This window comes from Cnephaeus nilssonii (genome assembly GCF_951640355.1).
Source record: "Cnephaeus nilssonii genome assembly, chromosome: 22".
NCBI classification, from domain to species: domain Eukaryota; kingdom Metazoa; phylum Chordata; class Mammalia; order Chiroptera; family Vespertilionidae; genus Cnephaeus; species Cnephaeus nilssonii.
The window spans coordinates 28,261,267-28,274,291 of record NC_137093.1 but is presented as its reverse complement, the minus strand read 5'-3'; the positions used below and the strand labels follow the sequence as shown (position 1 = coordinate 28,274,291).

Below are 13,025 nucleotides of genomic sequence, written 5' to 3'. Positions count from 1 at the left end.
ACTCCCCGCTGTGGAGCCCGGCCAGGCCGCTCTCCCTCGCCGGCGTCCCTCCCGCGGACCAGACCGGCTGCCGGGCGCGCGCGAAGGTGTGTCTCCCTCCCTCCCGGGGAGACCTGGCCACGGGGCGCACGGAGCCCGTGATCCTGGCTGCTTGGCTCGGCGATGCTCCCTCCGTCCCCCCCACCCCGCCCCCAAGGTCAAACCTGGCCTCCAGTCCCCTTTGCAGCCTCAGTCCCACAGCTCCCTCCACACCTCCTGCTCGCCCCGCCACCCCTTCCTCCTGGAATGCCGCGCGCCCTCTGCCCTCTGCCCTCCGCCCTCTGCCTGGCGCCTGGCACCTCCTCGTCCTTCCCCAGAAGGTCCCCGCGTCCCCCTCCCCCTGGCACAGAGCGCGCCCCCTGCTGGCTTCCAGCCCGGATGGCGGGACCCTCTCTGTCTAGTCATTGTCGTTTGCACCGTGTCATCGTCACGGCACGCTCTGCGGCTGCGTGTCCGCGTCCCGCATTCCCGTGTCCTGCGTCCCCGTGTCCCGCTCCGGGACTGGCATGAAGCCTCAGGACGTGCCATCGCCCTCTGTCTGACGCCCCCTCTGCCCTCTGCCTTCCAGACGCGCCCCTGTTTCTCTCGCACCCCCACTTCTACAACGCCGACCCCTCCCTGGCCGAGGCCGTGCTGGGCCTGCACCCCAGCCAGAAGGAACACTCCCTGTTCCTGGACGTCCACCCGGTGAGCCCTGCCCGGCAGCCTGCGGGGACTTTTGGGGGGATTTCTGGTTGGTTCCCCCCCACCACCAGGCTGTCGGAGAGGGGGAGGGGAGGGGAGGGGAGGGAGGGGAGCCGGCTCTCTGGCTTCGGCAGCTCCTGGGATATCAAACCGCCAAAGGTCCCTCCTTTGCTCGGACTCCATAGTTCAGGCGCTCGGTTATCTCGGAGGAGGGCGGGGTGTCTGGAGAAGGGTCATAGACAGTAAATTAATTAGGATTATCAGCTGCCAATTATGGAGGCCTCTAGGTGCCAGCCAGGCCGGGATGCCTGCAGATACGGGCCGTCTGGGGAATTCCAGGAGAGCGAGGTCCGGTTCTCACTTCTGTGGGTGGGTCTCCCTCCCGCCCCCGCCCCCACCCCCGCCCCCACCCTGAGGACCAGGGGCCGGCCTCTCCTCTCCTCCAGGGCAGCGTGGAGGCCGAGCGGGAGAGGGAGAGGCCTTCCATTGCTTCCGTTGCCTTGGGCGCCTGGGAGAGCAGCCGGGGCAGCGGGCTGCCTGGTAGGCCCGTGATCGGCAATCCGCGGCTCGAGAGCCACATGCGGCTCTCTGGCCCCTGGAGTGTGGCTCTTCCACAAAAGACCACGGCCTGGGCGAGTCTATGTTGAAGAAGTGGCGTTAGAAGAAGTTTAAGTTTAAAAAATGTGGCTCTCCAAAGAAATGTCAGTCGTGGTCCTGTTGGTATTTGGCTCTGTGGACTCATGAGTTTGCCGACCACTGAGTTAGGCGTTAGCGGGGGCCATGGGAGTATTTAGACACCGCTCGAGGGCCACCACGATGATCAGCTTCAGCCTGAGCCCGGGCATTTGGTCGAACATTTCCTTTCCTTGTGGCTAATCCGCACCTGAGGGTTTTTCCCATTAATCGTTAGAGAGAGTGGAAGGGATGAGGGGGGGAAAGAGAGAGAGAAACATCAATGTGAGAGAGACACATCGATGGGTGATGGGTCGCCTCCCGCAAGCACCCTGACAGGGGCCAGGGAATTAACGTGCAGCCCAGGCATGTGCCCTTGACCTGGAATTGAACCCACAACCGTTGGGTGCATGAGCCAACACTCTACCACAGAGACACCCCGGCCAGTGCTGGTCAAACATTTTTTAAAATATATTTTATTGATTTCAGAAAGGAAGGGAGAGGGAGAGAGAAACATCAATGATGAGAGAATCATCAATTGGCGGCCTCCTGCACGCCCCACACTGAGGATCGAGCCTACAACCCGAGCACTGCCCTGACCGGGAATTGAACCCTGGCCTCCTGGTTCATAGGTCAATGCTCAACCACTGAGCCACACCAGCCGGTCAAACATTTCATTAACTCGCCTCTAATGCCTCGGCAGGGCCAGACCAAATGATCTCTCAGGCCTCATTCAGCCCGCGGGCCGGACGTTCCCACCCCTGCTGTAGAGTGGGGTGGAGGGGGCCCCAGAGCCTGGGCCCGGGAGCTGGGCCAGGCCCCGTCCGGACGGGACAGGGAGAGGGGCTCTGCAGGTGTCCCGGGGCCGGGCCGGGCCCTCACTGTGCGTGTTGCCGCAGGTCACGGGGATCCCCATGAACTGCTCGGTGAAGCTGCAGATCAGCCTGTACATGAAGGCCGTCGAAGGCATCGGGTGAGTGGGGCCGGTCAGAGGGACGGGGTCTGCGGGAGGGGTCAGCCATCGTTCCCCTGAAGGGAGTCTTAGCTCTGCCGGAGGCCCCGCCCCAGGACCCCCCCTCTCTCCCGAATTCGCTCCCCCAGCAGAAGTTTCCCGCTGAGTCTCGTTCCTGGTGCCCAGCGAGGGGCAGAAACGAAACCCGGGCAAAACCAAGGGTTGACATGGAAACCTGTCAGACAGCATCCTCACGTGACATTCACTTCGGAGGAGGCGTTTTTTTAAGCACCGATTTTGTTTTTATTTCTTTTCTTTTTAAAAAAAAAATATATTTTATTGATTTTTACAGAGAGGAAGGGAGAGGGATAGAGAGTTAGAAACATCGATCAGCTGCCTCCTGCACACCCCCCACTGGGGATGTGCCCGCAACCAAGGCACATGCCCTTGACCGGAATCGAACCCGGGACCCTTCAGTCCGCAGGCCGACGCTCTATCCACTGAGCCACACTGGTTTTGGCAATTTCTTAAAATATATTTTGATTGCTTTCAGAGAGGAAGGGAGAGGGACAGAGAGAGAGAAACATCCATGATGAGAGAATCATGGATCGGCTGCCTCCTGCACACCCCCCAATGGGGATGGAACCTGCACCCACCTGACCGGGAATCGAACCCTGACCTCCTGGTTCATAGGTCGACGCTCAACCACTAAGACACGCCGGCCGGGCTATTTTTCTTTTCTTTTCTTTTTTTTTGAATAACAGCTTTATCAAGGTTTAAGTCACATGCTATCAAACCCCACCCCATGAAAACTGTGCAGTACATTCAGTGACTGTGGTGTGTTCACAACGTTGGGCAGGCATCACCCCGATTTTAGGACATTTCCATCAACCCCAAAGAGACACCCCACACCCGTTCCCCCGCCCCGGGCAGCCACCCATCTGCTTCCTGTTCTGACGTTTCCTGTCCATGGGTCACTCGCCCCGCAGCCCCGTGTGGGCCCCTCTCACCGCACCGTGTCCTCCGGCCCGTCCTCGCTGCCCAGGGCTCCGCGCCCCTCCTGCTCGTGGCTGCGCCGTAGGCCCTGTGGCCGGGCCACCTTTTATCCAGCCACTGATTGGCCCCCGGGCCGTTCCTGGTTGGGGCCCTTGTGACTCAGCGGCTGTGGCTGTCGGCGGACACGGCTCTGTGGCCCGGGGTCTGGTTCTCCCGGGCGGACACCTGGGAGCAGAACTGCTGAGTCGGGCGGCCCCGGTGCTTCACGGTTTGAGGAACTGCGGGCTGTTTCCCACGGGGCTGCTCTCCCACCAGCCTGGCGGGAGGTCCCGGCTTCCCGCCTGCCGGCTCTGGTTGTGAATGATGGTTTGGCCGAGCCGAGGCGGGTGCAGGTGCGGCCGGTTCACCGAATGTCGGTGTCGGCACTCCTTGGCATAGTTTCATCTAGAAACGTCCCCTGGAAAGAGCCCCGGTGGCAGGAGCAGGGGCTTCTGGGAACCGCTCTGTGAGCCGCGGGGAGGAAACACGCACCTTTATCTTTATGCTCCTTGGGCTTTTGTTGTTAATCCTCATCCTAGGGTGTATCTTTATGGATTTCGGAGAGGAAGGGAGAGGGAGAGAGAAACATCAGTGATGAGAGAGAATCATTGGTCGGCTGCCTCCTGCAGGCCCCACACTGGGGATCCAGCCTGCAACCCAGGCCTGTGCCCTGACGGGGATGGAACCGTGACCTCCTGGTTTCTAGGTCAACGCTCAACCACTGAGCCACCTGGCCTGGGATCGAACCCACAACCTTGGGAGAGCCCGGCCTAGGGTATTTTTTCCATTGATTTTTAGAGAGCATGGAAGGGAGGGAGGGGGAGAGAGGAGAGAGGGAACATCAATGTGAGAGACGCATGGAGTGGCTGCCTCCCCCATGCCCCCCTCCACCCCCACCCCCCACACACACACCGGGGCGGGGATTAACCTGCCACCTGCCAGGTGTGTGCCCTTGAGCGGGAATGGAACCCGAGACCCTTCAGGGCCTCACTGGGCTTTTCGTTGGCCCAATGGAGGCTGCTCAGGTTCAGGCCAGCAGAGCCCATTGTGGGGGGGCGGGGCTGTATCCTGACCCTCCTGGTCTTCGTGTCCCTGTGAACCGGAGTGGGGGCGGGGCGGCCCCCACAGCGGCCTGAGTCCCTGCCCTGCGACAGCCTTAGGGAGCTGGTCTCCCCGCGGTGCTTAGCGCCACCTGGAGGCGGAGGAGGGACGGCGCGGGGACTTCGGGTGAGGAAGTCTCTGCCCTGAACTGTCCGCTTCTGAGAACACAGGTGTCCCCGTGGTGTCTTCTGGGGCCGCCCGTGGGTGGCGCTGTGAGCTCACGGCCCTGCGTGAGGCTCACCGCAGCGGGCGGCCCGGCCGTGGCTTTCTGGGCTGAGTCTGGTCCCCGCTCTGTGCCGCGGACCCTCAGCACGCCCCCTCGTGGCGGAGCTCAGAATATCTGACAAGGAGCCCTGACCGGTGTGGCTCAGTGGATGGAGCGTCGGCCTGCGGACTGAAGGGTCCCGGGTTCGATTCCGGTCAAGGGCATGTGCCTGGGTTGGGGGCACATCCCCAGCAGCTGATCGATGATTTTCTCTCATCGATGTTTCTAACTCTCTGTCCCTCTCCCTTCCTCTCTGTAAAAAATAAGATATATTAAAAAAATGAAATTAAAAAATTTAAAAAAGATGAGGAATATTAAACAAAAGAAGGAAGAATATCTAACAAGGACGGTAATGACCAAAGCGGAGCCCTTTCCCACACTGGGTGTTTTTATTTTTTAAACATATTTTTATTGACTTCAGAGAGAGGAAAGGAGAGAGAGAGAGAGAATCATGGACCGGCTGCCTCCTGCACGCCCCCCACTGGGAACCGAGCCTGCACCCCGGGCCTGTGCCCGGACCGGAACCGAGCCCTGACCTCCTTCGTGGGCGATGCTCACGCACTGAGCCCGCCCCGGGGAGCTGAGTTTTCAATTGGAAAAGATCTCGGTTGTCGGGCGGCTCGCTGCCAGGACACAGGAGGTGCCGCCCCCAGCCCCACCAGGAGCCCTCCTGCCCCCCAGTCCGAACCCGACGGAAACACCGCGAGGACCCGTCTCACTGGCTCTGTCTCCCTCATTTCCAGGCAAACCAGGAAAATCGCGCCCGTGGTGCTGCCGCTGGTGTGGTTTGAGGAGGTAAGGCCGCCGGGCGGCCCCTGCGCGGGCTCCGGGGGGAGGCCTGCGGGCACTGGAGGCCGGAGGGGTGGGGGCCAGGGGAGCCCCCTGGGGGGCCTAGAGCGACCCAGAGAAACCTCACACGTCACAGACGGGAGCTCCCCAAAAATGAATGTCGCCCCCGAGCCCCAGGGCGGAGCCGCTTCCTGAAGGCGCCGGAGGCCTGCTCCCCGCGGGGAGTGGGTTCGGGCGGCGGCTCCGGGGGAACTTTCCTCCCGCCTCCCGGGGCTCCGCCGGCCTCGCTCGTTTTGTGAGACGGGAAAAGGAGAGAGCGACGCCGAGTGGTTCCATTCCCTGGCTGATTCTTTATGTGGCCCCTGACCAGGGATCGAACCCCAACCTCGGCGGATCGGGAGACGCTCTCACTAACTGAGCTGCCCTTTAATCCTCTCCCGAGAATATGTTTTTCCATTGATTTTTTTGAGAGAGAGAGAGTGGAAGGGAGGGAGGGGGAAAGAGAGAGAAACACTGATGTGAGAGACACGGTGCCTTCTGCACATGCCCGGACCAGGGCCGGGATCAAACCTACAACCCAGGTACGCGCCCGTGACCAGGAATCGAACCCTCTAACCACTGAGCCACACGGACCAGGGCCTGGCCTCCTTCATTTTAAACCAGGGTGAGCTCATGCCCAGCTGGGGTGGCTCAGTGGCTGAGCATCAACCCATGAACCAGGAGGTCACCAGTTCGATTCCTGGTCAAGGGCACAGGCCCGGGTTGTGGGCTCCATCCCCAGTGGGGGGCGTGCAGGAGGCAGCCGGTCCATGATTCTCTCTCATCATTGATGTTTCTCTCTCTCTCCCTCGCCCTTCCTCTCTGACATCAATAAAAAGATACTTTTTTGATAGAGTGAACTCAGGGCCAGAACAGGCAGCCTCAGAATGTCAAGGTCACGGCCCAGTCTGGTTTGGGCCGGTGGGAGGCCGAGCTCGGCTCCTCCATCCTGTGGGCCCACCCTCCTTGAGACCCTCAGAATCAGTGGGTGGGGACAGTGATGGGGAGAACCCGGGGGAGGTGTGGAAGTTGTCTCATCGCTGTGCCCTCATCCCATTGGCCAGAATGAGGTCACATGGCCCTGACAAACTGCAAGGGAGTCTGGGAAATGTAGTCTCTCCGTGTGGCCCTGGGAGAAGTGGAGGCCCCTGCAGGCTTGAGATGGGGAAGGGGTCCGGGGGGCAGGGATGTGGGCCCAGCCCACGGGTTTGCCGTTCTCCCCCCGCAGAGAGGGGCCATGATGGGCGAGCCGCTCCGGGCGTTCTACAAGCAGCTGGTGCTGCTGCCCAAGGTGCTGCACTACGTGCAGTTCGCGCTCCTCGCCCTGGGCGGCCTCCTGCTGCTCGTCCCCGTCGTCTACCAGATCCGGAGCCAAGTAAGTGGGGGCCGGGCGGGCGGGCGGGCGGGCGGCCCCCTGCTTGCCGCTGGCTCTGATGGGACCCCGGCAGCCCCCTCCCGCTGCCTCCAGGACCCGGAGCCCACCTCGGGCGGCGGCCGGGGTCTGTGCGGGGGGCGCCTGCACCTCCCTGCCTGTCCCGGGAGGCCTGCGGGCCAATGGCCCGTTCATCACGCGGGCACCTGCTGGGAGCCAGGCTGCCAGGGGCAGGCGCGGGGCGTGAACAGGCAGACACCGTCCCTGCCCCGGGCCGGGCTGGCATTCCCGCCGGGAGACAGGGGAAGGCCCAGCAAATCAGCGACATCAAGTCACTGAGGAGAAAGGCGATGGCGGACGGGAGGGGCTAGAGCAGGGCCGCCCAGGAGGGACACGACTGGGCCACGGGCGCGATTTTAGTTTATCTTTACTTTTTAATATGTTTTTATTGATTTCAGAGACGAAGGGAGAGGGAGAGGGAGAGAGAGACGTCAGCGATGAGAATCATGGATCAGCTGCCTCCTGCACGCCCCCCACTGGGGATCGAGCCTGCAACCCGGGCCTGTGCCCTGACCGGGAATTGAACTGTGACCTCCTGGTTCATAGGTTGACGCTCAACCACGGAGCCACCCCGGCCGGGCTATTGGAGGCTTTTAAGGGGAGCGGGGCTGGGTCCGCTGCTGTGTGGCCGTAGGTCCTCGGTGGGAGGGGCAGGCGCCGGGGACCGTGAGCGAGGTGGCGGCGGGGACCAGGGTGGGCACAGGCTGTGTCCGGAAGGAAGCCGAGGCGGAGACGGGCTCTGAGGCATCCAGCCTCCAGAGGCAGGAGGAAGGGGGGCGACAAGAAGGACCCCTTCTTGGCTCGATGCCATTCGTGCGTTCATTATTCACTCATGGCACGGACACCCCTCCGGTGAGGAGCGGCGGGCCGTTTCTGAGGCTCCGTGCAGTCTGGGGGACACAAATGGCCGGCGCGAGAGCCCAGACCGGGTGCGGCCCACGGGGCTCCCGGGCCGTGGGGATGGGTGGCCGCTGCGTGGCGGGAGGGGACACGGCTCCGTGGCAGGGAGCCCGGAGAAGCCCTGGGGATCCACGAGCCAGAAAGCCACCTTGATGGCCCTGCCTTGTCCTGGGGCCCCAGGCCAGGCCTTGGGGGCTGCCCAGCCCCGGCTGCCCCGGGCTCTCTGCAACGCCCACTCTCTGCTCAGAGCTCGCTCTCGCTCTCTCCTCTCTCTTGGGGCAGCTCGCTCGCCTGCTTGCTGGGCAGTAACCACCCTTCCCCGGTGCTCAGCCTGGCAGTGGCTCCTGTTATTCCCACGGACACATCAGCCGCACTCCCTCCCCACGGCCCCATTGGCCGCCGCGTGGTGGAAATTTATCCCATGACGTAGGTCTCAGCTTAGCCTTAAATGCTGCTGTTTGTCCCGATTAATAAAAAGAGAAGGATCATGCCTGGCCAGTGTGGCTCAGTGGTTGAGTGCTGTCCCATGCACCAAGAGGTCACGGTTCGATTCCCGGTCAGGGCACATGCCCGTGTGGACTGGGTCCCCTGTAGGGGGCGATTGATGCTCCTCTCTCATCGTCCATGTTCCTATATCTCTCTCTCCCTCTCCCTTCTTCTCTCTCTAAAAAGGAATAAAAACGTATTTTAAAAACCAGCAACAAGAAAACAGCAGCAAAGGGGTCACTTGCTGGTGAACTCAACATATTTTACCTTCAGAGAAGTGTTTCTTCTCTGTTCGCTCTTTACAAAGAATCAAAAGTATTTTTTTAATGTAGGATTTGCTTTTTTTAAAAAATGTGTTTTTATTGATTTTCAAGAGAGGGGAAGAGAGAGGGAGAGAGAGATAGAAACATCGATCTGCACACCCCCTACTGGTGCGTAAGCCGGGAAGTCAGGCATGTGCCCTGACCGGGAATCGAACCGACGGGCTCCTGGTGCACGGGTCTACACTCAACCAACTGAGCCACGCCAACCAGACACATCAGAAGTCTTTTAGCAGAAAAACCCCTCTTTCTGGTTGATTTAAAATGCCCCCTGCTCGACCCGCTGATTCCCGGCCGATTCCTCCCACCGCGATTCCTAAACTCTCAAGTGGACACACGCTTTTCAATGCGGCCTGCCCGACGCACCAAGCGTGGCTCCCGAAGACACGGGGACTCCCCACATCTCGGCCAGCCCCCCTCGCTCGGGTGTCGGACTCTAGAACCCCGCACCCTCCCCCGGGCCTCCGGAACCTCCGGGAAGCAGCCGCGTGACCCCGCTCCCGCTCCTGAGGCCCCCGCCGCCCGTAACCGCGCTGGTCTCTTCCAGGAGAGGTGCTACCTGTTCTGGAGCCGCGATAAGAAGGGCTCGCGGGACAAGGAGGCCATGCAGGCCTACTCCGAGTCCCTGATGACCACGGCCCCCAAGGGCACGGTGCTGCAGGAGGCCCGGCTGTAGGTGGGTACCGGGAACCCCGCCCGCCCGCCCCGCCCATAGCGAGCAGAACCCCGCACACGGAAGGGCTTGGTCGCGCTTCTTCGGCCTGAGCTCCCCTGGAGGGTCGAGGCGCTGAGAGACCCCTGTTCTGCTCTGGCAGCACCGCCCGCCCTTCTGGGGTTCCCAGCGAATGGCAGCATCCCCCCCTCCCCCTGCCCCCCATCCCCACCGGGGCGCCTCGGGTTCTGTGGGCTGGTGTCTTATCTACAAGGCTGTGTTGGCGAAGGCTGGATCCATGTGTGGGACAGCCGCCTCTCCAAGCTCGGGCGGCGCGACAGCCTCGCCCTGGCCAGTGCGCTCAATGGTTAGAGCGTCGGTCCATGCATCTTAGGGTCGCAGGTTCGATCCCCGGTCAAGGCCATGCACCTGGGTTGCAGGTTTGATAGCCGGCCCCGATTGCAGGAGGCAACGAATTGATGTGTCTCTCTCACATCGATGTTTCTCACGTCCCCTCTCCCCTCCTTTCCATTCTCTCTCTTTAAAAAAAAAAAATGGTCCCGGTGGTACGGCTCAGTGGGTGAGCGTCGACCTATGAACCAGGAGGCCACGGTTTGATCCCCGGTCGGGGGCGTGCAGGAGGCAGCTGATCCGGGATTCTCTCTGTCACTGATGTTTCTGTCTCTCTCTCTCCCTCTCTCTTCCTCTCTGAAGTCAGTAGAAAAATATTTTTTTTTAAATGTTTTAAAAAATCAATGGGAGCCCTAACCGGTGTGGCTCAGTGGATAGAGCGTCAGCCTGCGGACTGAAGGGTCCCGGGTTCGATTCTGGTCAAGGGCATGTGCCTTGGTTGCGGGCACATCCCCAGTAGGAGGTGTGCAGGAGGCAGCTGATGGATGTTTCTCTCTCATCGATGTTTCTAACTCTCTGTCCCTCTCCCTTCCTCTCTGTAAAAATCAATAAAATGTATTAAAAAAAAGAGAGAAAGAAAGGAAGGAAGGGAGGGAGGGAGGGAGGGAGGGAGGGAGGGAGGGAACCACCTCTGTGCGGGAGCCCCTTCCGGGGACGGTTGCTGCCACGGCAGCTCCTCCCTCACCCGCTCTGGACGCCGGGCCCGGAGTCCATGTTTCCGCGGACCCCTGGGGGATCCTGAAGCCAAGGGTCCACGTGAACTGGGGGGACTGGCCAGGAGAACAGAACCGGGCACCCCTTGAGCGCCAACTGAATAGCCAGCCCGCGGCCTGAGGGTGGGGCTGCCTGGATGAGGGGAAACGGTCACATACACTCAAAACGAAGGAACAGCAGCAAAAGGCTGCCCGGTTCGACCCGAATTTCAGGGGGAGAGGGAATGACTTCCGGCTATTCAGGGGTGTCCCGTGCAGTGACGGGGCATGCTCGTCCCGAAAACCCGCTCGCAGTTCCCCCGGAAACGGGACTGAGGGGGCACCGTGACTTCCCCGGCACCGTCTGCGGGAGAAGCAGCCGGGCCGTGGGGAGCCCTCCTCCTGGGCCGAGTCCCTGCGTTTGTTTTTGAAATTTATTTATGGATCCGAGAGAGCGATCAGTTTGTTGTTCCTTCACGGGTTGAGGCCGGCACGGGCCCTGATGGGATCGAGCCCGCCGCCGTGGGTACCGGGAGGACTCTCACCGGCCACCGGCCAGGGATGTCACTCTGTCTCTGGGTGGTGTGCGTCCCTCCAGCTCCTGGGCCTGCCCGGGGTTCCGTAGCTGCTGCCTGAGCCACGGAGCCGGGAGGCACAGCCTCCGCTTGCCGGCTGCCAGGCGGGAGGAGGAAGTAAAGCAGAAAATGTGAAGTGTTTGTGTTGGCAGGTGCTGCAGGCCCTGCGAGGAGGAGGAAGAGGAGGAGGAGGAGGAGGAAGAGGAAGAGGAGGAGAAGGAAGAGGGAGGGGAAGGGGTGGAGGGCTGTGTCCCCGGCCAGGCCCTGGGGAGCTCGCCCTGCCCTGGGTGTTGGGGTGGCCGAGGGGCTGCCTAGCTTGGGAGAAGGCAGGATATGCGGCCTCCACTGGCCCGAAGGATGTGTTTTTAATGTTTTTATTGATTTCCGAGAGGAAGGGAGAGAGAAACATCCGTGATGAGAGAGAATCATGGACCGGCTGCCTCCTGCACGCCCCACACTGGGGATCGAGCCCACAACCCGGGCCTGGGCCCTGACCGGGAATGAACCGTGACCTCCTGGTTCACAGGTCGTGCTCAGCCACGGAGCCACGCGGGCCGGGTTCGCCTTGTCTGGGTGTGGAGTGTGTGTGTGTGTGTGTGTGTGTGTGTGCGCGCGCGTGCCGCCTGCCGCTGGCTTGTCTCCCCCTCCCCCGCCCCCCACTGACGTCACAGCGCCTTCCTCCCGGCCACGGGCATTGGGGTGCGTGCCGTTTGGCCGCGATAACAGTGTTGCACATGCGCCCTGGGCTCCTCGCTCTGCCCTCATCCCGGCATCAGGCAGGTCCCGCGGGGCCTCAGTTTCCCCACCCCTAAAGGGCAGGGCAAGACGGTGTCTGTGCGATGGGGAGCCCGTAGGTCCCTGCTTTTCTCATCCTGAACTGGATAGAGGGGTGCTGCTGACGGGGAGGGAGGGGGGCTTTCGGACGACAGGGGGCTGGGATGTGGGCGGGGCTATAGGTGTGGGCGGGGCCTGGTGACCCAGCTCCCCCTTTCTCCACAGGGTCCCCGAAATCCCGAGAGCCAGCCCAGCCCTGCGGCTCAGCCAGCCTGGCTCCCCAGCCCCTGCGCCCCGCTTCTTCAGGACCCTCTCGGCGGACAGCCTGCCCGGCCCAGCGTCTGAGCTGCACGCGTGTGACCACACACTGCCCCCCACACCTGTCCGTGTGCACAGGGGTGTCACACACGCTCAGGGATGGGGATGCAACCGAGGGGACTCCGGGAGCGGCTCACCAGCGGGGACTGTTCTGGAACCTTCTCTCCAGGGCAGTCATGGGCGTGTGGGCGAGTCCTGGCCAGTGGGCCACTGGGCCCCAGCGCCCCGTCCATGGCCCGCAGACACCACGGCCCCGCGTGGGGCTCACCCAGCAGACAGGGCTCATAGGCCCCGAAGCCCAGCCCGGGCGCAGACTTCTCGTGCCAAAGCCGGTGGGTGGGGGCCTCAGAGCCAGCCCCCCCACCCCCCTCACCCCCACAGGACTCTGGCCTCCTGGGGTTGGGTGTGGGCAGCCCCTTCCCTCCGGTGAAATGACGTGGAGCTGCATTCCTGAGCCGGCCCCCGGGGTGGCCCCCCGTGAGGGCCCCATCCTTTGGTGCCGGCCGAGGCGGGAGGTCAGGGCCCTGCAGCCTGGGTCCGGCCCGGCCGCTCTGCTTCCCGCCCCGGGGAGCGCCTGTCTCTTTTCTACTGGAAGAAAACGCGTTTTATCGTCTTTTTAGAAGAACCCACCGTTGGAGTAATAAACCTTTAAAAAGTGCCACGCGTCTGAGAGGCCTGTCTGCCGGTGGGGGCGGGAGCGCGGGGGGTCAGGGGCAGCTTTTGGGGGCGTTTTGGGCTCTTAGTCAAGAGCTCTTTTCCGGAAGCTGCCAAGTCTCAGGCTGGGCCGCCTACCTGCCTCTCCGTTGTTTTAAAATTTCCACATGGCGTGTATTTCACATTTTAGGTGTACATTTATTTTAAAATATATTTTTGCTGATTTCAGAGAGGA

The 13,025-nt window shown here is 61.9% G+C and overlaps 1 protein-coding gene across 3 annotated transcripts in view; it reads left to right on the top strand.

Moving 5' to 3' along the window:
- SCARB1 (scavenger receptor class B member 1) overlaps positions 1-12,796 on the top strand; it is a 37,335-nt gene extending 24,539 nt beyond the window's left edge. The window contains exons 8-13 of one of the 3 annotated variants that reach the window (XM_079762647.1): positions 608-726; positions 2,295-2,368; positions 5,492-5,543; positions 6,805-6,951; positions 9,262-9,390; positions 12,044-12,796. In XM_079762647.1, the coding sequence (XP_079618773.1) occupies positions 608-726; positions 2,295-2,368; positions 5,492-5,543; positions 6,805-6,951; positions 9,262-9,390 (521 nt within the window). In that variant the 3' untranslated portion in view covers positions 12,044-12,796. The remainder of the gene's footprint in view (positions 1-607; positions 727-2,294; positions 2,369-5,491; positions 5,544-6,804; positions 6,952-9,261; positions 9,391-12,043) is intronic. The other 2 variants (XM_079762645.1, XM_079762646.1) reach the window with 2 other exon arrangements.
- Positions 12,797-13,025: the final 229 nt, after the last annotated feature.